The sequence below is a fragment of the Labeo rohita genome, chromosome 17 (genome assembly GCF_022985175.1).
Source record: "Labeo rohita strain BAU-BD-2019 chromosome 17, IGBB_LRoh.1.0, whole genome shotgun sequence".
NCBI lineage: Eukaryota > Metazoa > Chordata > Actinopteri > Cypriniformes > Cyprinidae > Labeo > Labeo rohita.
In genome coordinates, this window is record NC_066885.1 from 31,427,070 (window position 1) to 31,454,363 (window position 27,294).

The 27,294-nt window shown below is 36.5% G+C and overlaps 1 protein-coding gene across 4 annotated transcripts in view; it reads right to left on the minus strand.

The window, feature by feature from the left end:
- The window catches only part of LOC127179975 (rho guanine nucleotide exchange factor TIAM2), a 127,268-nt gene that overhangs the window by 76,493 nt on the left and 23,481 nt on the right, over positions 1–27,294 (minus strand). For 2 of the 4 annotated variants that reach the window (XM_051133842.1, XM_051133845.1), the window contains exon 1: positions 1,767–1,930. Coding sequence is in view for 1 of the 4 variants with exons in the window: in XM_051133846.1 (XP_050989803.1) it covers positions 14,091–15,649; positions 16,926–17,150; positions 17,277–17,342; positions 17,438–17,576; positions 18,963–19,093; positions 19,213–19,369; positions 19,471–19,584; positions 19,817–19,917; positions 20,071–20,264; positions 20,353–20,462; positions 21,291–21,422; positions 21,531–21,651; positions 21,787–21,866; positions 21,958–22,134; positions 22,217–22,344; positions 23,358–23,514; positions 23,616–23,777; positions 24,333–24,377 (3,798 nt within the window). In the remaining 3 variants the exon portion in view is untranslated. Of the gene's footprint in view, positions 1–1,766; positions 1,931–14,076; positions 15,650–16,925; positions 17,151–17,276; positions 17,343–17,437; positions 17,577–18,962; positions 19,094–19,212; positions 19,370–19,470; positions 19,585–19,816; positions 19,918–20,070; positions 20,265–20,352; positions 20,463–21,290; positions 21,423–21,530; positions 21,652–21,786; positions 21,867–21,957; positions 22,135–22,216; positions 22,345–23,357; positions 23,515–23,615; positions 23,778–24,332; positions 24,378–27,294 lie in introns of those variants that run through there. The other 2 variants (XM_051133846.1, XM_051133843.1) reach the window with 2 other exon arrangements.

The window sequence follows — 27,294 nt, forward strand, 5'->3', positions numbered from 1 at the left end:
ACAATTTACAGCACACACCACCTTATATGGGGAAAATGTGTAAAGGGTGGACATGATATATGGTTTTCCAAAGAGTGGTTTGCTTCACAGAATTAGGGCCAGGAACTTTGAGGGCAAGTTGTAAAAATAGGTTTATAATGTTCCTTGTGGCAATGAATTAAAGCAGTGTTTTTAAACAGCAGCTCAAGACATGTAGCATTGAAGACCATGTCCATCAATTCCACAACTTAAAGCTATAGCATTTTAGATATAGCATGATCCAAATCTCACACAAAAACTTCACCAACACTAGACAATTTAGTTCAGTAAGGCCCCAAATCATATATTAGACCACTTTAACCTCTCACACTCTGTTGAGCTTGTAAGCCATTATTTTACACTAGCAAAGAAAGAGTGAAGACTACAATTAGGAAAAGCATCTTTGAGCAAGATTAAAACTTCCATAATTATATTAGCTCTCGGAAATCCAAAATTATTTTCATTAATTAATTAATTAAGCCACCTTTAGGAGTTATAAAGCAGACATCAATCATGACAAGAGAGCTGCCTATTGCCAAATGGCATGTCTGGACTTTCCTTCTGCGGTCAGCTTGTATTTGCTCTATTTGCTGACACTTCACAGGGTTCAATAAGCCCTTTTGTCTTGGAGGTATTCTTCTCAAATTCATCACCACACCCTACCACTACATCTTCCTATTTAAAGGTTAACTCTAATGATGCTATCACCATGTAAGGCTGACTGTCTAACTTTTTCATGCTATCAAAATTCATATTTCTCACTTCATAAATGAGTAAAACAACACAGACAAGTTAATTATTGAGCAAATTATGAATTTACATTATGACTTATATATGTAACCTAAAGAGCACATGATTAACACACATTTGTCATCCGGTTCTTTCACTTTTATGCATTCTTTTCTTTGTTGGAAAGCCAAATACACATTACAATTATGAATATTACAGTTTGCATATTATTTGCTTGAAAACAGAAGTAGGCCATTCAGTATTTCCTTTTTATAGTTCATCAAATCACTCTATTTTCACATGCAATAGACATAATACATAATATATTATAAAAATTCTCAATGTCATTATTTCATTGAGTGGGTCAACTCAGTCTGTTCTTCTACAAAGCATTGACACAAATTATGTATTTTAACTATATTCAGCTACCAACCAATCAGAAAGTTTTTAAGTTGATCATTGTTGTAAAGATAAAATTAAAGTTTTTAATCATATCTGACAACTAAAATTTAATTCTAAGCAAATTATTATTTTCGTAAAGGGCACATCAAGTTTTTGCTTTTTAGATTATATTGCAGGCGACTGCCAGGGGTTTTAATTATTAAATGAAGCAATCTTTCTTATAAACAACAAATCTACTTGTTTACATGTAAATTGTTAAATTGTTTTATTACGTTATATATATATATATATATATATATATATATATATATATATATATATATATATATATACATAAGGTTTTTGAGTGTCTGTGTTTATACAAAATACACATTTTAGACAATACTTAACTTGGTCATTTTATAATAAACATTTAAGCATGTAAACACAAAACATACAATATGAAACACTTTCGTTTCAAACTTCTCTGAAAGGAAAAGACTAAGTCTAGTTGTAGTTTCCTCTATTAAACCAAAATACCCGCTAGAGATAAAGTCATATTAAACGCAATGACCACTAAAAACCTATTTAGAATTGATTAAATACCGCAAACAAAAACAAAGATAATTTTTACTTACCAGATATTAAAAATCAGCGACAGGATGGGGTATCAGATAGCCGTTTCTGTAAGTTATTTTTGAGAGCGCATTCATTTAAATCAACGCTTTTTCAAGGACAAAGTTTTAATCCAGTTCTCTTCTCTAAAGATTGAGCACACAAACTCTGACTCCTCAACTCTCACTACGCGGCGTGAACACTTTGTCACGCCCCTAAGGTTAAAAGGCAGCACAGTCCACCAATCAGATTGAAGCTGTCGCAAACCTGAACAGATTATGCGCAGAGAAAAACCAATCCCATTTTAGGAGGAGTAGAGATCGCAGTGTTGATCACAGTAAAGCGTGTTTGGTTGCTGGGTTACATTATTAAGGTCGTTTAAATGGCTGGTTTGGTGACAGGCGTCTACTCTTAAACTGACTCTTTGTTTGTGGTTGTGCAGTTTCTATTATATTTTTGAGACAGTTTTGAGGCTTCCCAGTGGTGTGTTTCAAAATCCTTCTTGAGTTATTGCACATGAAACCTTAAATTATGTTTGCTTCCATAAATATCTGTTGATTCACTCTCAGTTTCAGTTTATCACCACAGAGTGGTTTATAAGGAAATTCCTTGTCATTTAGGCACTGTACGCAGTGTGCGATTAAAATGTATTGAGTCATTGAAGTGTAATATTTGCCAAAAAATGAAAAAGTAAAGCTGCCATAGTCGTCAGTTATTTCTACAATAAACAGTGGAAGTGAGGACAGTTACACAGGTGTAATAAACAACCTCTTATCAACCCCTCTGAGAGTTCCATGTCAGGATGCAGTCAGAGCTTGCATCCAATTAAAGGTCATGACATCCTGGTTTTTCCATCCACATTTTCCCTAGATAGCATTGTCTGTTCTGGATATGATGTTCAGCACATGCACGTGTACATTGTTTGGTCCACATAACATACTAAAACTTAAAGTCTATGTCTTAGCTATGATTTTCTTCAAGAAAGACAGCAAGCTTGCATCTGAAAGATGCTGTATTAAGAGTGCATGACATGCTAGTCTGACATTCAACACACAAATATACACTTAAATTATCATTTTAATACCCTCAAAGAACCATGGAAACAGATGTATTCTGAAAATTAAAACAGACACAATGTGTTTGTAAGGTCATAGTGTGTTTATCTTGTGTTGAAAGAGGTGGGCTTCCAAGAGTGTGTGAAAGAGAGAGTCTTTGAGGATTTCGTGCAGACATTTGAACTGACATGATAAATAGATCTCAGGATTTCTGTGGCCCCTCAGTGCTGGCTCTTAGCAAACCTCAAACCACTCTCTAATCCACACAACATCTGAACAGCCACAAAGTTGAGGTCATAAATTATGTAAAACATTTCATAATGCTACACAAATTTAGCTAATTAGCATGTTAAAACAGCATCTTTAATTCAGACCTAACCAAAGCTACTTCCTATTAATTAATAAAGAAAAAAAATCTATATACCCAAATGTAGGTAAGTAGTAGTATTAATATTATCCTTGATTTATTGATCGCTGTAGTATATATTGTTCACAGTAGGCAAACTCTGTGAGTACATGGAATACCCTGATGACGTACTTATATAATATGCCAAAATGAGCGGTAAATAATAAGGCTTATCGGGACGGCCTACATTGTAATGCACTTAATATGACCTTCCATTTCTAGCAGGATGGATGGAAAAGAATTACTGCACTAATTTGTAGCATCTCTTTCTTGGCCTGCCAAACAACAAAGGGAAAGTTCATCCAAAAATAAAAATTCTGTCATCACATGAAGAGTTCATTTTTTATTATGCTATCATGTTTTTACTGTGTTAGTTAACTGTATTTTTTATTTTCACTTAATCAAAATAACCCAACTCCAGTTAGATTGAGATTAACTGGAATGCACAATGAAAAAAATAAATACATTTTGAAAATTGAAGAGAAAAAAAAAAAAAAAAAGAAAAAAAAAAAGTTTTTGCAAATTAACTCTTCATATTCATATTCAAACCTGGAACACAAGATATATTTTGAAAAATGTTGGAATCCAAATAACATTAGACCCACCCCACTGTCTTTCATTGTAAGATATTTCCTCTTTTATGTTTCACAGTATTTTCATTTTTGGGTAAACTATCCTTTAAAAAAAAAAAAAAAAAATCAGCATAAAATTTGATTAAAAACAAAATGCATAAGATTCACATTAGCTAGTCCCTGGAGACTAATAATGTTAGTGTATTAACATGAACAAACAACAAACAATACATGTATTACAGTATTTATTCATCTTTGTTAATGTTTGTTAATGACAATACAGTTGTTCACTGTTAATGTGCATTAAGCACAACTTGTGATTTAAATAAGGCATTTGTAAATGTTGAAATTAACATTAACTTAAATTAATAAATGCTGTAGAAGTACTGTTCATGTTAACTAAAGTAGTTAACTAATGAAACTTATTTGCAAAGTGTTATCAGTATAGATGTATAAAAGGTAGATTATGTAAGTTCCTTATGTACTTAAAATAGACTGTAACCCAGTTAACCTAGATACAGTATATCCAAGTTGCAGCAAGCCACTTATTAACCATCCATATTAAATGTCATCAGAATTTACGTTGTAAGGTTAGGTAACGCAGTAAACAGTTATGCATCCACAGCTATGATTATATTTTATTTCTTCCTTCTTTTAAGTCAGTTTTGAATTGAATTTTTTTTTACTATTCAAATGCTTTTACGCTTGACGCATTTAGACGTTAATTCTATTAAAATGTGTGCAGTTTTAAAGTTGTGTCAGTACAGTACATCAAACAGTTCTTTGAAGATTAATTTTGAGATATTTGAATGATATGTTGGATACTTTGCTTTCCAACCCTGGGAAATGTGGGATTGTTTTTACAAGAAAAGCTATTTCACATGTGCTAAAAAAGTAAATACAGTCTGAAGATACTGTCTAATTTAGAACGGCAGAGAAATAGGAAGTATTCCTTCCAAACAAGCAGCCATTCAAACACCGGAGTTCTAATGCGCAAAGATGTTTGTGTATTCCTGCCTGAGATTTCATCAGCAACATGCTCAAACAAACAGCATTTCTGTGCTTCAGCATTATCAGAGTCAGTACGACAAATGTTCAAGTAACCTATCTGTTATTTGCGCTGAAGCTCGTTTCTGCAGCTGTCCCCTAGGGAAAGCTCTCTGACTGTGAGTATAGGACAGAAAGGTGTAAGACTAGATTATGCATACATGAGCTGTCGGGACATCCTCCCTTTGTCTTTCCCCGATCAATAAAATAGCCAGAATAGAGACCTAGCGTCCACAGACACACACCCACATGTGCAGGGTCTGTGTGTGTTAAGATGTGCTATGCCCCCTGATGTCAGTCATTCTCATTCAATTCTCACATGGTCGGATTGGTGTGAGCTGGTGCATCGCTCATGTAGTGTGTTTTACGCAAGCAGGATTCTCAGAGGAGAGGGAGAGCTGCGAGAAAGATCTGAATGATCACAGCTTAGATTTCATGAGCCACAAAATTAGACTTTATAGGCAGGCGAAAAAATAAGAGGAGCCTGGATTAGCTGATCTCCAAAATCAAACTGTACCAAGAAAAAGGCCTTTTAGAATAATTCCTTTTGGTTGGTACACGTGTTTTTGCTGTGAAATTCTTACTGATTTAATAAAAGTAATGTTATTAGAAATGTTACCATGACTGCACTGAAGCAACTTTTTTTATAGGTTTTGCCCCCACAATTAAAACTACAGAGCTTTGATGATAAAACTAAGCATTTCAATGTCATCATTATTGGGAGAGTGACAACTGATATTTGAATGCATTTTATGCAAGCTGATGTACTTATAGGAATATTATTTTTTAATCTTCATTATAAGCTTTGAGAATTTCATCTTATTTTTATATAAATATCAGCATTTTTGGCTTTCAGGTTAGTTTACTTAACAGAATGTTTGCAGAAAGTGGGGGTTTTGTTGTTATATCAGACATTATTTCTGTTATCAAAATAAATAGTACTATATATAAACATGCTTGCATTGTTTGATGGGAAAGACAAGTGTAGGTTGTGAATTAAAGATTTAGACAGATCACTACCTAATACGCTATTAAATATTACCCTCCCTGTCACTCAAATTGGACTGTCTCATACAGGATTTTGTGAAATTGCCTTAGATTTATTATTTAGCTTGAATTATATTTTCTCTTTCTAAACAGGGTTTCAACATTCCAAAAATATTCACACAAAACTGAGCATTTATTCCATCCCCTGCAGGGTGAGCTCCCAACAGACCAAAGGCCATATGCCAGGTCACAGATTTCAGTACAAAGAGGGTTCTAAAGATCCGGTCCCAGGCCACAAGAGGATCAAACCGGAAAAGGGTTCATTTTCTTATTTCATGCTTTGATGAATCCATATCCAGGGACTGGTTAAATGACACTGAAGCTCAAACTGCAATCTCTAATTTGACCGCTTGTTTGGCTAGCAGTGTGTGGAGGAGGGCACAGGGGAGCACAGATGCTTGCCTTCATTAATAAGCATGATCATGAATAATTAATCTCTCTAAGTGAGGGAATACTGATGAGGTAAACTGGAGGACCACATCGAAGTAAGGCTATACTAACACTTGAAGTCACAGGAATATTGCCATCCAAATGTTGGGCTTTACTTGACGATGCCGTGGATTTGACAGGAAAAGTCATTAATTTAGTCTAACACGATGTCCGATCTGCGTTATTTAGAGTAAGTTAAGATGCAAGAACAAAATGCTAGGGGTTAATATGTTCAGACATAATCCTTATTTTATGATCATACCATAATGAGTCAGCTGACTGTCTCCTCAATGGAAAACAGGCATTTTTTTTAAAGTATATAATTCAGTTAATTTTCTTGAATTTTAATTAAATATTTTGCATCAAATCTTTGCATTTTCCAGTTGTGTATATGTATATTATGTAAATTTTGTAACTGAAATATATTGTATATGTATATGCAAAGCACTTAATTTTTTACAAACAGGCACTACATGCTAAACAAATTTGTTAATAAAGGAATTTTGGTTTCAAACAGAAAAATCAAGGAAGCCCAACTGTTGAAATCATATACATCTGTTTTAAACAAACAAAGACCCTGAAGAGGTTCTTTAGAGGAAACAATAACACTTTTGTCACCAAGCACAAAACCAGGTGTCAAAGCCTGAGGCAGTGCATTAGTCAGTGTGCCCTGTGATGGACTAGAACAGTTGGTGTCCTATAAAACCACCCAACTGGTGTTTGTCATGAAAACTTTTCATCATGTTGTCTTAAAATCATAAAAGAGTTTAAGAAGGGGCAGATTACAATGGAATTTAATAATAATAATAATAATAATAATAATAATAATAATAATAATAATAATAAAATAAATAAAAATAAAATAAAATAGCGTTAGGAAACCTTCAAATGCCTGTTTACACCATCTTTGTACAAACTGCTGACACCATTTCACACAACTCTGTTTATATGTTAGAACTAAAATTCAAGGTAAACCCTGGCCTCTGCTGAGCTCCTCAATGTGTTATTCTATGGGTTGAAATTAATTTTTTCAATCACAATCTAACACTGTTAGGTAGATACTGTTTTTGAGTGAATTCAGCTTATTATCAGTAAAATCTCGGAAGTAATTCAGATATCATATGTAGTGCTGCTGCGATATAGTACATTATTTTACAGTCCTTTGAGTGTCATTTCATTTAGAAACAACAAAGTCTGGTTTTGCTAATGTACAATGAAGAAAGCTGCTGACCTGATGCTATTCCTCAGGGTTGAAATCCTTTAAATTAGAAAAATATAGTGAGATTACAACCATGTCACTACACCCTATTATCATCTAGAACTCTGCAAACTTGTGTTTGGTTTGGTCACAATACTATAAGTACCAACTCATATGCTTTAAAAAGAAGTCTTTGAGTAAAGCTAATGTTATTTTTATAAGCAATGGGTGTTTTTTGATTCCACAGAAGTGTGGTGTTGAAGCCATGATTGGACAAGCTTCTGTGTATATTTAAAAAAATTAGGAATTTTAGATTTTACTGTTTAACACAGAAGTGCATGAAGGCCAGTGGACTGTCCTCAGAAAACCTCCAAGGTCTATAAAGTAACCTGCAGAGTTAGTCTGACATCTACTGGTTATGCTCTGCATCTGCTAAAAATATATCAGTTAAAAGAGTGACTGAGCTCTATAACTGTTGAGGTTTTGTTTCAAATATTAAAAGTAAATTAAATCCAGATAACAACCAGCAAATATACTGATTGACCACCAACAGCAGTACCAATACCAATGTATGAACTCGCTGCCACTGCAGTGTCAAAGAGGCCTCATATGGCTGTGGTTTTCACAGCTTGAAACTGACACACGTCACCCTAACAGACATATTTCCCGAAAACTATAACATGTTTTCTGACTTAAAATACAAATCCAAAACTACATAATATAAAATCAGAATAATCAGAATTATTAAAAAATTTATTTTTTTTTAATAAATAAAAAGTTCACTGGAGTACAGAGAAAGCTATTAAATGTTAAAATCCCAAATGTACATTATGCAAAAATGGCGACTTATTTGAAAAAGGTGTCTTCGCCATTTAACATACAATTGGCATAAGAAAGTTGAGAGTGCCTTTACTACTATATTGACAGGTTTCTGAATAAGACAAATTATAGAACAAGAAACAAATGTAGTGTAGGACTATTATGGGATTTTTATTCTTAGGCTGGGTTAGGAAGTTGCTCATCTGATAAACTGGCAGCTCTGCATACATCAGCAGAAAGGAGTGGTTTATAGTGTATGACAGGATGATTAAGTTATGGCATTACAATGACTTAGACCTCAACGTTTAAAAAATAAATGCATAAATTAATCATTTATAATAAACTTTTAAGTTGTAAACTTTTAAAGCAGACACTTATACAAAAAAAAAAAAAAAAATCCTACCGTGTACTGTAGTATTTAATAAATATGCAACGATTTACAGTAATACAAGAAATACTACAAAGTTTGTATAACGAATGTGAAATATTTTAATAAGGAATGGAATGTTATCTACATTACAGGCAATATTACTGTGAACAGGCAGGTTGAGAAATAAGGTAGTACTCCACAGTAACGTTTTCGCAAGCAATCTCCATTGCCTTTATTCCCGCTCATACAGATTCTGATGTACCCTCCACTTTCCTCCTCTTCCTTATTGATTTTATCTCTCTTGTACTCTTGTAAACATTTTCTGCAGATTTTTATGAAGGTCAGTATGAGATTTCACGACCAAGTAAAGAAAATTTAAGGAACAAATTGAAGAGAAACCAATATGACAATGTTCTCTAAACTCAGTTGTATTAGCAACAGTTTGAAAGTACAACTTTCAACAGATCTCCAGGTTTTTTAATTCATTTTACAAAAAAGGCTTAATGAGAATAAAAGAATTTACTTTTACTCTACCTATCGATCACACTGCAAAAAGTGCTGTTCTTTCTCAGCATTGTTTTGTTATTCCAGCGTAAATGTTTAAGTAAAGACATGTTGAGGCACAAAATGACAAGTTTACTGAGAAACTGATCAAAATCAAGTGAGTTCATGATTAAAAGAACAAATACTGTATCTTCCAAAAAGCTCAGAAAAATCAACTTCATTTAAAAGGAAAACACATTTTCATACCTTATTGCCCAATATTTGTTCTTGTTTCAAGCATAAACTCACTTCATTTTGTTGAATTTCTCAAGAACTGAGACTTATTTTATAACTACATTCAAAACTATATTCTATTGTCTGGATTTTAGACTGTTTAGATATTTGTATTGAAAAACCAGAAAATACTGTGGAAGTTTTTTTGCAGTGTATAACATTTAATGTCATGACTTGAAATAAAAATTGAAATCTCTGATTTAAGACTTACAAGACCTTAAGATGGATTGCTAACCCAAAAATGAAAAGCCTGAGGGTGAGTAAATGATGACAGAACTTTTATTTTTGGGTGATTTATCTCTAATTTGTGGAAGGGGAAAATCAAAGACTTTTTAAAGTCTTGTTTTGAGCACTTTCAGCACTGTCTTTATCAAAAGCAGTGAAGTCATCTGTGGGCTTATTTATTTGTTTGACTGCTGTTGACCATTTTGCTTATCGGGGTTCAATACAAAATGAATGTTACTTGTGCTCGCATTATGGTGACATTGTGATGACATTGTTCAGAGTTAAAAAAGGTTTAATAGATTTGGGACTTTTTGTGAGAACAGTTTTGGGAAGTGAGAATTGTTTTAATGTGTGAACAATTGAGAAAAACTAATAAGTCAACCATTTTGGTGCAGCTTTGCAGGATGTCACACAGGTAGTAAACTGACTTCTATCATAAAATAACAAACCATTTTGTTATAAAAATGAGCAGAATGCTACCAGCAATTACAAACATGTTCAATTTGAGCGCAGCTGAAGTGACATATTGTAAGATAGATTCATCAAAAATAAGTGTTTGAAGCACTAGCATGTAAAAGCACTGTTTATTACACAGAAGTGAGTTGCTGTCTGAGCTTTGGTCCTCAGAGACCAGCTTAAGCTGAGGCCCCTGCTGAGAGCTGAAGAGGTTACAGAACTGCCTAGTGAGCAGAGGCTGGGAATGCATGCTTCACACTCCTTACATGCTCTGCCTCCAGTGCACAAGTTGTTTTGTACAACTCGCTAAAACTACCTAAACATAATGTGTAAGGAATCAGTAAAGCCTGGCTTATCCATATAAAGCCTGCCATATCATATGGTACCATATACGACCATAAGTAAACTTCCTGAGCCTCTAAAACAACTTTGCTGAAAAACCTGTTGCACACTAAATGTCTTGTCATCTAATTGATTGTTTTTTTTAGAAATTAAAGGCCTTTTAGTATAATTCTAGAAATGTTTCTCGAGGCCGTGGCACATGGTTAAATCTTTACAGATTTAATTTAATATGTTGTAATAATTTAGAAATATTATAAAATAAAAAAATTGATAAATCAGGCTTTTGAGAAACGTTTATTTGTACATCTCTCAATTGATAATACATTTCTTTGTGTTTTGCCTTCACAAAAACTACAGACCTTTGGTCACAAAACTAAGCATTTAAATATCATCTTACTAAGACATTATTGGGAGATATTAAGTGACAACTTATATTTATATGCATTTTATGAAAGTAGTCTAATATATGTTCATTGATATACAAGCAAGAATTTCTGGCCATATATCAGCAACTACACCAATTGCATATTTATGCTCAGTTTGAGTCATAAAAAACCTGATGCATTTATTTATCGAGTCATTTAAGCCTGATGCATCAGATATAACAACAGATGTTTTAGATTTTGGCTAAAGGTTCAATAAACTTTTTTTAAAAATGATTTTTCTAACTTTTATTTCACATGTCAGGCTTTACACGTGTTACTCGGTGCATCCAGTGCATTACTACCTTTCATTTTTCGTGCCATTATGTTAGGTCCATAACATTTAATCAGTAGGTAATGTGGTGGTAATGCTTGTTTGTATCTGATCCCTAATAGAACCCAGAGATTTCTGCTGATTAAACATCTTTTAGCCTCAGTGATTTTCTAGAGCTAATAAGACTGTGCCTCCCCTCTTCAGTATCCATGCCAGGAGCAGATGGCTGGATAAGCAGCACCTTCAAACTGCCAGGTTATAAACCAGAAGTATGTTTGCTGACATGCATGGCCAGGTGCATGATGAGAATAAATAGTAGTGCACTGGCAAAGGTCTCATGAATCATGAGATGTCATTGATACTGGCTTACAGATTTTGTGTCAAATAAAATACTATTGCTGTATCCAAAAAAAAAAAAAAAAAAAAAAAAAAAAAAAAAAAAATCACATACTGTCGTAATAGGCGCTACATTTGACAAAACTTTGTTCTGTACATGTTCCGTAAGTATGCATGCATGTAGTATGAATGCAATCCAGCAATTCACCACTATCTATGAATGATCTTCTTGGAATAATTAAGTGTCCATTGGACACACATTTCAGATAGCGGGTGGTAGGTCAACCAGGTACTTTTCGCCTACTCTTTTGTTTTACTACAAATTTGGACACATTACTCATTTTACATAGTGCTTTTGCCTACTATACCATATATGAATTGTGGATATTCATAAACTACAACAGTTGGAGCACCTTTGTAGTTCTATAAAAAATTATGTTGATAATTAAAATAGCTGAAAGTAGGTTTTTTTTTTTTCCTCTGCATAGTTTATAAATGCATGAAAGCTTCATAAAAGTTATACATAATACAGCGATTTAATGTTCTGAAGAGACATGATCTGTTTGGAAAGATTTAATTTGGCCTTTTATTCACATATAAACACTTAATGTACATACTTTGAGCACATTAAATATAGAAAACCTAAGTGCAACCCTGCTCACTTCAAGCAAAATCACCAGTGACGTTTGTCTCCTCTTCAACAGACTTGGATTAAACTGCTCTATTCAAATGGATTACTTATACGACATCTTTCTGAAGCACAAAAGCTTTGGTTGCATGTTTTTTTAATGGATAGACAAAAATCTTAATTGATGCAAGTATGATATTGGGGGTATAAATGATTACAGAATTTATTTCAACTAACCCTTTAACGTTCAAATAATGAATTTTTGGCCTTTTTGAGATGCGTTGTCACCCGTTTACCATCTTTTTGTTAAAGCATTTCTGGCTGCTTGGCACAAAATGAACATATTCCAACATGTCACCTACCTTCCTGTTACTCCCAAACTGAAAACAAAAAGGACATCTGCTTACAACTGAGCCTCTGTGGACTACATGCTTTAACAATAATTTTAATAATCTTTAATTTTTTATTAAAATACCACATTTTTTTTACTGCAGAACTGCAGTGACAGTGTCAAGCAGTCAGTAATTACATGGATACCTAAGGGACTACTCAAAGTAATGGTTAACTGTTCATTTTAACAGACATTTTTAAAAAAAATTTTAGTAATTGCCACTGATTTTTGAATCCAACTGATTCTTAAAATTTAAAAACTTTAGAAGCAGGCATACTTTAAATTAGTCAATATATTCACAATGGAAAAAAAAAAAAAAACTTTTCTTTTTAGCTTTTTTTGTTTTTCCATTCCAGTAAATAAATGACTCTGTGAAGTAACTGCAATAGACTGTAATACTCAATTTTGGTGAAAATAAAAGGTGGTTAACATTCTATTAAGTTCAGAGGACAGCATTTATGTCTGATTGAACTGTTTTGTGTGACTGAACACTATCAGTGTATTTGATATATTTGGTGTGTGAGAGTGTAAGAAGCTGTATCAAAACTGATGTGTGCATGACATACTTCCAATGCATTACAGACTGACTGCGGCACTCAAAGCTGCTCTGCTGGGTAAAAGGAAGTCGGAGGAGATTTCTAAATGCAAACCTAACAGCACACAGACAAACATCTGGTGGCTGCCCAAAGTTTAGATCAGTTCACAACCATAAACATATCATCCCATCCACGACACTTAGGCCATTATCACTTGGCTCATGGCTTTAATGGTTCGTGTGCAGATGGTTTTTCTTCTCAATACAAAACACAGTCCTAAAGAATTTTTAACAATCAGAACATGTTTATTTGAAACTAAAACAGATTGCACCCAACATCCATATTTTCTTTGACCGCCTTTTCTGAGCTCTTGTATTTCCATGGAAGTTTGATGAAGAAAAATCACAGACATTTAATATTGGGATAATACATCGTAGTTTAATTTTTTTTTTTTTTTGTATAGATTCCTTTTCAAAGCAACTAAAACGCAGTACTGTTCTCACTGTATTTGATGTACGTATATTCTGCTTTAGAGACAAGAAGCATTGGACACCACAGAAGCATTCATTTCAAATTGTGCAGCTGCAGTTTTGAAAGAAAAGACGAAACAAGCCAGTGCTGTTTTCAAGTAATGCAATCAATCCAAAGGACACAGCCAGAATCCTTACACTCTTCCATAGGAAGGTCAAACCTCTTTTCTTCCTGCATTTACAATTAGGCTACATAATATTTTGGCAAGCAAGTGTCATAAGAAAAAAAAAAAACACCTAGTTAAAACAATGAGGCTGCATTAAAAACTAAAAACAGGGAACAAAATAAAATATTAAAATCCCACCTACCATTTAGATCCTCTAGTGTGAGCCACCTAGAATGCATATACACACTTGAAGCTTGAGAGGCAAGAATCATTCGTTAAGATGTCTGCTATAATCTAGCGAACTGAGTGGGTCCTGTGAGAGTTTTCAAAACGATTACAGAGATGACTATACAAAATGATCTTTACCTACTGAGTGATGATTATGTTTCCTCAGTGTCTGTTTTCTCTAGCTCAGGTTCAGTCTCAGCGTTCACCTTTGGCCCAGTCAGTTCAGTGTCTGCATCCACAGATGAGGAAACAGACATTTCTGGGGTCTTCTCTTCTTTCAAGGGCTCACTCTGGAAGCAGGTGGGTGCGGAGGTAAGAGATGGAGAGGGGCTACGAGAGGGCTCTGTAGCAGCCTGGGATGCAGGTTCCAAAATGTTTAACTGAGGGTTTGAATCTGTCTCCATTCCATTGATGCATGATGTTTCATCCTGCTCTTGACTACTGGCAGTCTCTTCAGGGGGGCTCAGTGACTTGGGCTGTGACTGCAGCTCTGGCATTGCCTGTGGGTGCGGTTCAGCATCTGCTTCGGTTGGTTGCGGTTCCGGATGTGGCTGGTGTTGGGGCACCGGTGGAGACGGCGAGTTAATTTGCGCTTGCTCTTGTGCTTGAGGCTGAGCGACCAAGGGGTTCGGCAAAGGGAGCAGCGGTTGAGACTTGGGGAGCAGCGGTTGAGGCTGAGTTTGGGAAGAAATGGGAGTCCAGCGTTCCCGCTCCCGCTCTTTGTCCTTCTCGTTCTCCCTCTCTCTGTCCCTTTCACGGTCCCGTTCTCGGTCTCTCTCGCGATTACGCTCTCTGCCGCGTTCACGGTCCCGATTCCTGTCTCTCTCCCGTTCACGCTCTCGGTCTCGCTCCCGGCTGTGACGATTGCCATTCATTTCACCCCGGAAGTCCATGTCCCTGTCATCTCGGTCCTTCTGTCTTTCCCAAGGTCTGCGGCGATCGTCGTAGTCCTGGTGCATGTTGGCGTTGAAAGAAGGCCCGGTTCCACGATTCCAAGTAGGTCCTGATGAACTTCCGCTGCGGCCCTCGAAACGATTTTGAAAGTTAGGGTTGGAACGATCCTCCTGGAAACCCTTCGGAGGTCCACTGGACATCCCCCTCATGTCTCGCTCATCGAAGTCCCCCCTGGGTGGTCCCCAGCGGCTTTCTGCCCTGAAACCTCCAGACATATTTTCTCTTCTACCCTCTCGACCTTCAGCTTGCATGACTGTTCTTGGAGGTCGTTCTAGTAAAGGTGGTCTGGCAGGCACAGGCTCAGTGCGCATCTCCAAAGGAGGGGTCTTTAACAACCCTGTGCTCTGCTTCTCTGGAGGTGGAAAGCGATAGTCCTGGTCTCCTTCTTGCTGGGCACCTACATCTGACCTGGGTGGGGTCTCATTATCGGCCTTGGCCAGACTGTCAGCTCCAGCAGACGAGGGGTTAGGCGCCCTTGCAAAATTGCCTTCAGCACGGTTGAACTGCTCCATTTGAGAGAACGGAACCCGAACACGCGCTTGGGCTTGAAGAGAAGCATCCAGAACGTTGTTGGTCTGATGTGCAAGGCCTGGCTGCATGAGCAAGGGGAAGCGGCCCCCAGGTCCCTGGAGCAGGTTGGGTCGAAGTTCCAGAGGAAGCAGCCCTGCCATCCTCTGGCCAGAGAGAGGGTGTGTTAGAGATGCAGAAGGATGCATACCCAGCAGACCCATTCCACTGCGCACAGCATTTTGCATTCCTGACAAAAAAAAAACAACAAAAAAAAAAAAGAGATACATTTTACCCAGAGTACAAAGGATAAACACAAAAAATGTCTCATATTGGTGTGAATGAAAATGTGATCAATGATAAACTTCCCCTCCACCAAAACTCTAAAACAATGGTTCTTAATCCTGGTCCTGGGGACCTCCCCATTATGCATATTTTACATGTCTCCCTTATTTAACACCTGATTCAGATCATCAGCTCGTTAGGAGAGAGCTCCAAAGCCACTAGAAGGCAAGCCTGCAACTATTAGTTGAAAAAGAGTAACGGCTTCCAGTCTGGCATTACGTGGGAAAGGAGACCAAAGGCCGTTTTTTTTAAGGATGAAAAAACTAGGAGAGTATTACTACGCTGAATAAACAGCTTTTTAAAGAAAATGGCTTATTTAATGAATTGACAGCCTATCTGCTAATCTTCAACATGTTTTACACTAAATACTTTTGGATGTAACTATTTAAGTTTTTTTTTTTAAGACAAAAGATAAAAGAAGTCACTGACTTTTTGCGACAGGTGGGATTCAGCTTACTTCTCATTCATTCCTATGGTGTCAATAAACTGCGAGTGAGTGTCACACAACTCTGACAGAAATTCAATGACGTCAAGGCTGTAATGTGATTGGTTATTAAGGGACACATGATCCAAGTTAGCCGTTACACTTTCTCACGGGGGCGTCAGCGCCTCTCATTTACTTTGAATTGAACTCTGAGTGGCGTCAAGCATCGCTGAGGTCCATGGCATCGCATAACTGGCGTTGCTTGCAATCATCAGCCAATCAGATTACCTTATGCAAATCTACTAGTGCAGACGCTAGCCAATCGCATTCATACAACACCAGAAAAGTAATGTGATTGGCTGTTGTCACCACTACAGCCGCGTCAGCACCAAGCTTCGGCCACTCCCTCAGTCAAACGTTGATGCCGGCACCCCGTGTGAATGTACCATAAGTAATACAGACCCTCTCATGTCCCAATAGTAAGACCATCTGTGGCTCCATGAACTGAACTGAGTGTGTCAGATACGGGGTCCCCAGTATTAGGATTAAGCAGCACTGCTCTAAAATATCACTCCTTTACATTAGCAAGCAGGTGCATCATTCCAGGCTTAGAATATAGCACACAAGACACTGAATTTCTGAAAGCTATTTCAAATTCTCCTTTTGTGTTTTACAATAAAATACAACAGCATATAGTTTGATAGCTGTATATGACTTGCATTGAAATTATTTAAAATGTACTTATAAATCCATTTACCCTGTAGTGTTATCTCAGAAGCTGTCTCCATCGTTTCTGCCGACTGAGGCGTTTTGTCTGTGCTGCTCTGCTGATGCTGTGCTCCCACAGGGTTAAAGACTCCTGCCCCGGGCATTGCTGATGGAATAAAGCTCCCAGGAATAGTACTGGTGGGAGGTATCATGGCTCCAAATGGAGAATCCTTGCTGTTCTCTTGAGTGGTTGGCAATGAAGGCTGCACTAGAGCTATAAAAGGTGATAGAATGGCAAAAGACCCATTTAGGAGCTTGAAATTGGATCTTAAGGACAGTGCTTTCACAAGCAACATTATGCAAAATAAGAATAACTTATTTCAGAGGCTGGTTAACATACAGGTCTGAGCTGAAGCAAGACTGGTTCCAACTGCTGACGGTCCTACTCCTGGTGTGGCCATGAAACCTGTGAATAAGAAATGTCAATGACGTATACATTTTTTTTTTTTTTAAATCCAGTTAAAAGCTTAATTGTTGAATATTCAGGTTGGAACCATGTACCTGGGGGAGGCTGAGAGGCATTAAACCCTGCCCTTAGAAATGGTGGTGGGGGACCAAAGCCTGGTGGGGGCATTGCCATGGTGACAGGGAAGGATGGAGGAACAAGGCCAACAGCAGGGACCGTCTGTGCCACTGGAATCTAAACCAAAAAAGCCATCTAAGGATTAGTAAACAGTAGGGATGTAACAATATTATCAATATTGTGGTATCGCGATAACAAAACTGTCTCTATATTATTGTGGTCACATGAAGATATGAAATGATATAGGTCTTTCAGGCAAAAAGTGTAGATTTTTAAAAAATATTCTAACATAAAAGGTCTTTACAGTTATGTTTTGGGCCATTATGCTTTGGCACAGTATCTGTCAAACAAACTAAAACCGAAAGCATAATTTGGCTTAATTCCTTCAAGTCTGTTTTCACTGCACGTTTTAAAGTGAAGCGGTACTTTATTCAGGGAATTATCTTGTGATCCCATGTTTTCCGCGCCTCAGAATGGCTTTGTTCACCGTGAATGCAGTGAACTCGTTTATTGCATGTGCTAAGAGTTTAGCGCACATTTGGAAACGCAACAGCCATCAGTTATGCCTTATGTTCACGGCAGATGATCACAGCATTTACTAGATTTGTATCGAGACGTGTTTTTGTAAGCCTGTTTTCACTGAAGCTGGAGTTTTACTTCAAAATAAAAGCTCTACTGCCATGTCAAAATAAAAGCTTAAAAGTGCAGTATAAATTGCTGACAGCTAGTGGTTTAAATGGGTAATGTTACTGCGGTTCAAATTCCAAATTTCTCTTTCAAGTGTAGAAATTACGAACGTAGTATTGTAATTTCCCTGCTGTAAAGAAAAAAATACCTTTGAAATATTGATTTTTTTTTTATTTTACAGTGCAGTTGTTTTGCAATACATGGCTATTAGTGTCATAGGAATAACAATTTAAAATTGTTATTATTATATTCTATTTGTTTGACTTCTAAAACACCAGTGTGAGTGTAATTTAGACTGAGACAGTATATCACAACTAAAAAGAGGTTTGAGTCCCCTTTAAAGTTCAGGTACAAGTCAATTCACTGTCTTTTTTCTGACTTAATTTTTTATAGGAACACTGGTTGGAGCTCCTAATTTTGAACTCTCAACGTGCATTAGATAGAAGAATTTAATTTTAAAATGTACAAAGTTAAATTTTTCTTTATTTGTCTTTAAATATCGCAATAAATACCTTGATATTATCATATCATGAGATTTTGATATTGTTACATTTTCTAGTAAACAGTAATTCATTATTAATTTAGCTGTCCTCGTGCCCTGTGGAGCAAAGTTAAAACAAGGCCCTTGCTTAAGGATGCATTGGTAGAATCTCATGTATCATTTCATGTGGGGTCTGAACCAACAACCTTCAGCTATCATCATAGATCAATGGCTAAACAACACTCTCTCTATAATCTAGTAATTCAAATCACATAAAACAGTAAGAAACCTAATCGTCTTTTGCTCCATTGCCTGAATTACTGCTAACATCATACCTGCATGGGCATCATAGTGACAGGCTGGGTAAAGGCCTCACTGGGTGTGCTGCTTGCTGTACTGGTTTCAGCTGTAACAGCCTGATTCTGCGTTTCTTTGGCAGTCTCAGTATTTCTTTGCGATTCCCATTCTGCAACACAAAAAACAGTTTAAAAAATGTTTAGAATGGGAAAAGCACCGTGTAGCACATCAAATTACACAACACACATTAAACTTTCAGCTTCTAAAAAAAAAAAAAAATCTTCTCACCATTGTTGACGGTCTCTTGGTCAATCATGCCTCCCTCTGCAAAGTCATCAAGGTCATCCAGCTTGACCTTCTCCCATGGGATATAAGTCACCCCAAGATCCACATCCCAGAACTGCTTATACTCCTGTTTCACCCCTTTATTAAGGGCCCAAGCAATCTGCAAACAAGCATTGTGTTTTAGACATATTTAAGACATATACAAAAAAAAAATTAGAGAACACTGCAAAGGTTTTAAGTCAGTGAACACTCTACACATACTTTGATGACCTTTGAACCAATTTTGTAGGAGCCTGTGCTCAGTTTCTGAAGGGCACGGTACGCATCTTGACGATGAACCATACAGATGTAAGCACAGCCTCTGGGAGGAATCATCTAGGGAAACAAAACACATTAAATTCAGACTAATGCAGTGAAAGCTTTAGTTTCCAGGTTCATCAACTCTATTAAAAAAAAACACCTGGAGACCTACTGAGCTGTCCTAAAATACTCCCAATTAAACTTCAGCCAAAAATGCCTCTTGGCTAGATGGCACAACCAATCTAATTAAAAAATAAACCAATTTAAAGAGCATTCAAGTGCTCAAGGTTACAGAAACTCAACTCACATTTATAGATTCAATCTGGCCAAACTCTTCGAAGAGGTTAGTGAGATCTTGTTGGGTGGCTTTCTTGTCCACTTGGCCGACCCATAGAGTAGTGCTGCAAACTGAAAGAGGCAGAAAGAAATTAGGTAACTGGCGTGCAACTTTGCCCTTATTTTAATCAACTAAACCTCTAAACATGAGTGATGTGATTTTACTGCAAAACAGTATTTTCTTAAATCTTATCATTATAAATACAGAAAGCTCTATAATCTTACCACTTAGAACCCTTGAGCGGATAGGAGGAAGTCCTTTTTTCTGTCGTTCCTTTTCTCTTTCCCGTGCTCGTCGCTCACTGGAATAAGAACGGGAGGACTTCCTCTTTCTGTCCCTTGAGCGAGACCGTGATCTCTTCCTGTGTTTGCGCTTCCGAGACCCTGAGCGAGACCTTGACCTCCTTCTCTTAGGTGACCTGGAGAGACATGACATGAGTGCTCTTTACCTGCATCTGAAAAATGGAAATAAACCAAGAACTATTTTGGTGACACTCCTACACCAACCTGGACCGAGATCTTGAGCGTGTCCTTGAACGGGTGCTGCTGGTTTTTTTCTCCTCAGCCTCAAAGAGCTCCTCATCTACAGTATCCTGTCCTTCATCAATATCCATGTCCTGCAAAACACACAAGTGAACATTGCGTTTCAGTTATCCGCAGATGTCACAATTATTAACCAGTCAGTATGACAGATATCCAACAGAAGGCATCACACTGAGTCATTCCCAGCTTCTTGTCGGTGTGACGTCCCACAAAAGGTGATTGACAAGGCCGTCTTAGCTTAGACACTCCCTGACTGAGCTGTACCTTCATTGTGTCGACTCCGGTGCAGGGGAAGACAAGAATTTCTCCGATTGAGCAACTGAGGTGTTCTGTTGTTGGATGTAATAATGAACATAGCAGTCATTTACTCTCAACATCTGAGCCTCTGAAGATGCAGAGGATTCACGTTAATTTCGTTTTAGACGGAAATGTGCCTGGCGATCTACATAAATGCATCTATGTTCACACAAATCATTCGTGATGAAGCTTCACCTACAGCAGAAGGGAGTATATGGGTTTTTTATGCATCTTTGCAAACTGCCTTTCTTAATAATGTGCTAGTTAGCAAGTTTCACAGCTAAATGCAGCTAAATTAAACAGAATGGCTCGTCACCCCACAGTAAAGAGGGACGTGGTGAGCAGAGCTCATTAGCATTTAAAGGTAAATGTATCAGACTGGCTCGCTTTAAAAAGGGCTGATTTTGACATGGTACAATTTTTGTTTTTTTACACTAACACTGAGAAATTTTAACCAAAATATGTTATAGACTTCTTATTAAGACCCTAAAGAATCATATCAGCTTGTAGAAAATGGGCATCCGATGATCCCTTTAAACTATTGCCAATGCATGACTTCTAACACAGGCTTATCCTCCCACCTAAAGTTTCATATCTGATCATACCTGTTGCTGGTTATCAATGGAGTCATCCATTTTTGCTTCTTGTTCTGGAAGCTGTGGTGGGGCGCTGCTCTGGCCAGGAGGGGCGGAATTTTCAGGACCGAAGATGGCATCCTGGCCCTCCATGGTCATGGACTGTCAAAAATAACAATGTGCATTTAAATAAATAAATAAATGAATAAAAAAAAAATAGTCAAGATATGAGAAAGACTTGGGAACACAAAGAATCACAGTTCTATGTACCTTCTGTTGATGCTGCTGGTGCTCCATTAGCTGTTTCTGAAACTGCTCGAGGTTTTGCTGCTGAAGATGCTCAGCCAGCTGATGAAATATGGAGCTATTGATGGACTCTGGTACCACAGGTCTGAAAGAGACAGTAAGAACATGTCAAAAAAAGAAAAGTAAGCACAAAAAAAAAAAAAAAAAAAAAAAAAAAAAAAACAAACAAAAGACATAACAGGGAACAGCTTTTCTTGAAAGTAGCACACAAAGAACATACAATTGAGATGATGTAGCATCTTTCTTAGAATCCTCACTGTGTTCTGACTCGTTCCCAAAATCGAACTGACCCAACAGCTTCTACAACACAACAGAATAATAATGTCGGAGTGTTACGCAAGGATTATACCATTTCATATTAGACCATTAGCGCTCCTAAACAATCTCTCACCTTGTTAAAGGAGGAGACCCTCTGTTCCAGTGGGTTCAGCGTGTTGGCTGCTGCAGCTGCAGTGAGCTGTGCAGTCAAGGCCTGCAGCTGCACCACCAGACCTGCATCCAGAGCCTGCAGCAGAGAAGGCTGAGGTTTCTGCTGCTGCATCTGCAAGCTCTGAACCAGCTGCTGCAACTAGAAGCACATATATACAAACCAGTCAGAAACACAGCTGTGCAGAGAACAAAGTGTAAACGAAGTAGTGGAGGTAGCTAACCTGCTGCCCTTGAGGACTCTGTAAGATCTGGGCGACCGCAGCCACTGTGTCTGTGTTGGAGATCTGAGACGCCCAGTCTGGGAGATTCTGCACTATGTTGGCTGGGGTGGCTGGAGTTGCCGGAGTTCCTTTTGGGAGTAGAAGAAAATACAGATTTAATAATGTTTTAGAGTTTTTACAAATATTTGTGCAGAAAGGAGCAGAAATGGATATGATAGACTTTTAAACAAGCTGTCATATTCAATTTTTGCCTCAAGGTGTCAGCATAAACTAGAAGATGTTTAGAGCTCAATCAGAATTTTGACTTATGTGACTGATTAAGGGGTTGACCTTAGCAACATTTTAATTAATAATAGTCTGTTTGACAAAGTCTGACACATTAAGCCACATTTGACACATTAAACTACGTTACATTGAGTTTCTCACACCATAAGGAATGCAGCTCTGAGTATGCTAAAGGTATGCGGAGATGTTTTCTTCATTTTTAGAGGGCTACATAATTGGACATTGTTGGATTATTACTACACTGTACACTCAAAAACAATTTGATAAGTGAATTTAATTAAAATACAGAAAACTTTTTCATGCAATTTGTTTAAGACAGTACAACAAGAAAACAACTTAATAAACAAGTTCCTGTGTCATACATAGTAGCAAATTCACATGCAATATACCAGGGGTGGCGAGTGTCGGTCCTGGAGAGCCGCAGCCCTGCATAGTTTTGCTTCAACCCTAATCAAACACACCTGAACAAGCTAATCAAGGTCTGAAGGGTTACTAGAAAGCAACAGGCAGGTAAGTTTTAATTATGGTTGGAGCTGAACTCTGCAGGGCTGCGGCTCTCCAGGACCGGAGTTTGCCACCCCTGCAATATACTAAAGACAATTTTATTTATTATTATATACAAAGTATAGGACGAAAATCTCCAACACAACTAAACATTAAACACTTTCTCTTAACTGAAAAACACATCACTTAATTTCAAAATTCACTCTCCTAATGCAGACCAATGTGACGCATGTTGGGAACTACGGACCCACTACAAAGTCAAGCAGCAAAAATCTTTGAGTAGGCAATTTAGTTGTTGTTATTATAGAGTATATTTTTTCAACAAGGATACATTATAAATGCGTTAACTTACCGGGAGTAGTGCTATTGACAGGTACGGCACTACTGGCAGAGACGGGCGTAACGCTGGGGGGTGGAAGTCCGGCTGCCATATCCAAGAGAGGCTGGATAATGTCACTCTTAAAGACACTATTTTTCTGCCATAGGTTTAGTACTCTGACAATCTTACTCTGCAAAGCAACAATAAAAATAGAAAATAAGCCAAAAGAAAAATTGTGTCTAGACAAGACCTTTATCGCTTGAGTAGAGAAGGCGTAAGAAATGAACGCACCTTGTCATCAGCTGGGCAGCGGTAGAGGTTTTGGAACGTTGTAATGATGTTTTTACTAAAGCGTGGAGCGAAAACATCCTTCTCTTGACCAAACTGGTGACGAGACTGCCGTACAATGGAGTCGATGACATATAGACCAGGGACTTTGTACTCAGGCTTGCACTACACACACAAAAGTAAAGTAATGAATGAGGAAAATGTGTGTGGGGTCAGGGGTTCAAATTCCCAGAATTATCTATAATGCCATTTATAATATAATTAGTATATCATTTTTCAAAAATGTTCAACTTGACAGCCAGTGATTTTCTATGCATTATAAATTACAACCATCAGCGTTGTATCATGTCAGCAAGGGTAAACTATATACTGTAGTCCTTCAGAAAAACACACAGCTTCACCCTGTGCTCACCCTGCAGCAGGCAAGCAAGCAAGCAATTGACTGTGCAAAAGGCATTTTCACATAAGGCATTCAGTACTAGTCTTTGGTGGTCTTGAGCTGACAAAAGGAAGTTATATTAAAATATTTTCATTTTCATTTAAATAATTAATGCATTTGAAGGTTAAAGCCTTAATGCTATTAATTATCTTTATTCTATATGAAGGACTTAACATATCAAATTAAAAATAGTTTAGGAACATTCAGCTCCCTCTAGACATTTTTCAATTAAATATCTATTAAATATAAAATGTTGCATTTGTAAGACAATAACAACTGACCTTTTGAATGAATTTCTCCACACTTTGGACGACATGTTTGTAGAACTGGAAAAGATAAACAAACAAACAAAATAAAAAAACCTCAATCTTTAATATGAAAATTAAGGTATACATTTATGGCATGAACTGTAGACGCGCATTTATTCTCATCTAGGCACTGAATACATCAACCAAATAAAGAATCAGAGCTGGACATGTGACATGTCACATGTATTTAACAGAAAATAATACTGTTTCCTTTCCTCACCAGTGCATACTGGTTAGTTGCCAAACACAAGTGGACTCTTACTTGCTTGCCAAAAAACCAAAATCGAAAGCACGTTAATAGTTAATTAATTTTTTTTTCAGAATCAACACTGAAATAAAAAAAAAAAGTTGTAGAAACATTTAAATTGCACATAAGGCAGTTAAGTCATCATCTTAACAACTGTTTCAACTCACTTTTTTATTAAATGTGAAACATTTAATCAGTGACTATAATAAACTTGTTTTAATGAAAGATATAATCCAAACATATGCAAGTAATGAAGACAACAGGTTAAGCAAAAATAAATTGCATATTTGTGCATAAATATCACAATGCTCCATATTAGAGTTATTTTTTCTTGCTAGGAACGAGTTTATGGGCACAATGTCTTTTCTGAGTTAAATGTAACATTGCGTGACACTGTTTCAAGCTTTTTTTTATTGATGTCTTCCCACAACTGAAACACTGATTGAGCAATTACATAATACACTTCATTAAGTTGCACTGTTTCTTTCAACATACCTTCATAAATTCATTCTTATTTATTTAGTGTTATAACTGGTAAAGAGGAAGACAAGATTAATCTTGATATTTAAGAGTGCTCTTTCCACCTTCAATACCATGACTGAGGTGCTCTTGAGCAATGCACCAAACCCCCAATTGCTTCCTGGGCGCTGGAGCAATGGCTGCACACTGCTCCAGGTGCGTGTTCACAGTGTGTGTGTGTGAGTTTGTTTACTTCTCACTGCTGTGTGTGTTCACTTGTGATGGGTTAAATGCATAGCACCAATTTCAAGTATAGGTCACCATACTTGACAATACGTCACGACTTTCACTTTCATGTGTGCACAAAAACAATCACACAGTTATTTAAATTAAACCTCACTATTTCACTCAGTGATTTATACTCTTCTATACTATTTACACAATGATTATTATTATTATTTTCATTATTATTATTATTATTATTATTATTTTTTTTTTTTTACAGAAAATGCATGATCCAAACTATGAGAACACTTTATAATAATTCTCTGGAGTCTGATGTGTTGTTTTTGGAGCTCTGGAGATCTATTGACACACTAACTGTAGGGCCTTATGATTTCCGCAATGCGGAAAACATGGACCGAATCGCAGAATCCAGTCATAAAAGTGGAAGAAACTCACTTTAACACACTTTAATCACACTTTAATCAAAACGTCACACTTTAATCAAAACATGATACGGACTTGTGTCTGTGAATATGAAGCGGCAAAAATACTATTTAAATATGAATCCTGCTGTTTTGCATGCCTCTGTATGAATGAATGGCTCAGATGCAGTTTCGTTTATTACAAACAAACGGAAGTGCACGTGACACTACCCGTGTTTTTAGCCTCTTCCACCTCAGTATATGAGTACATGAACACAATCTGTAGAACTCTTCTGAACATTACTTCACGACCATTTTACCATATCTTTTGACCAAAAAAAAAAAAAAAAAAACATAAAAAAAAAAAACAAAAACAAAATATGTCTTATCATATAAACAGAACAAAGGTCTTCACAACAACCAGTCAATATAAAAGCTTGGTTAGTAATTATAATGGAGTTAAAATGTAATGATACTACTACTACTACTACTACTTATTAAAACGTTGTTTTTGAAGAATATTCACATGAAAAAATATTTACACTAATTTATTTACCATAAAAATGTAAATGCACCAAAAAAAAAAAAAAAAAAAAAAAAGTGAAAGGGAAAAAAACAAATGTAATTATTTAGAGATGCTTTTGATTATTACAATTTAATGAAACCATTGAAAATAAATCCAGAAACTTAAATGGACAACACAGAATTTAGTAAAAATAAAACTAAATTTGAGGGGGGTACAAAAAAAAAAATAAAATAAAAAAATTTTAGGGCCATAAAAATTAACATTTTGTTAAACTTCTAATAAACTTAATTAGACAAGCTTTCTGATTAATAAAATTGAACTTAACCGTTAAAACAGAGTCTAGAGAAATTCAGAATTCCAGAAATATTAAATGGGGGAGGAAAAGATATAATTGTGAAAAAATAAAAAATAAAGGATTTCATAGGGCCCTTAAATTGTCAACATTTGTGCTTATTTCTGTTACTTAACATTTAAATGGCTAAAGTGTAATTAAACTGTATTCAGCACAAACTGTGCTGTAATGTGATTAGTAAGCGTGTACAATTTATAAGTTTGCATGGTTATTAAAAACCTTAATTTCTTTAAATCGGAGAAGTAAGGCCATCAACTAACAACTAAAGATCTGTATGTGCTTTAAACAAACTTAAACGCACATAACACGGCTTGTCCTGTCACTCTGGCAGATGTGCGACCTGCCTAACGTGCAAGACATCAGCACATAACTTAAGTTTATAATCTTGTCTGAAATTGTTAGAAATTCACATAACTTTCCATTTTGCATAAAGGCTCCTTCATATTCATCCTTACGGCAAGCAATTCTTTATGAGCCTCCCTGAACAAGCATAAACATTTATATTAGTGTCAAACAGTTAAAGTGCATCACTGAAACAAAGCTCAATAATTCTGAGTAAATATTTATTTAGCAGAACTTTGTTGTTTAATGTGGGTTTTCAACATGTACTCTAATAGTATTAGAGCAATAATATTTTATTTATTCTGCACAATGTATTTTGTTATAACCTTCAGTTATATTGGTTTTGTGCAATATCAACATTC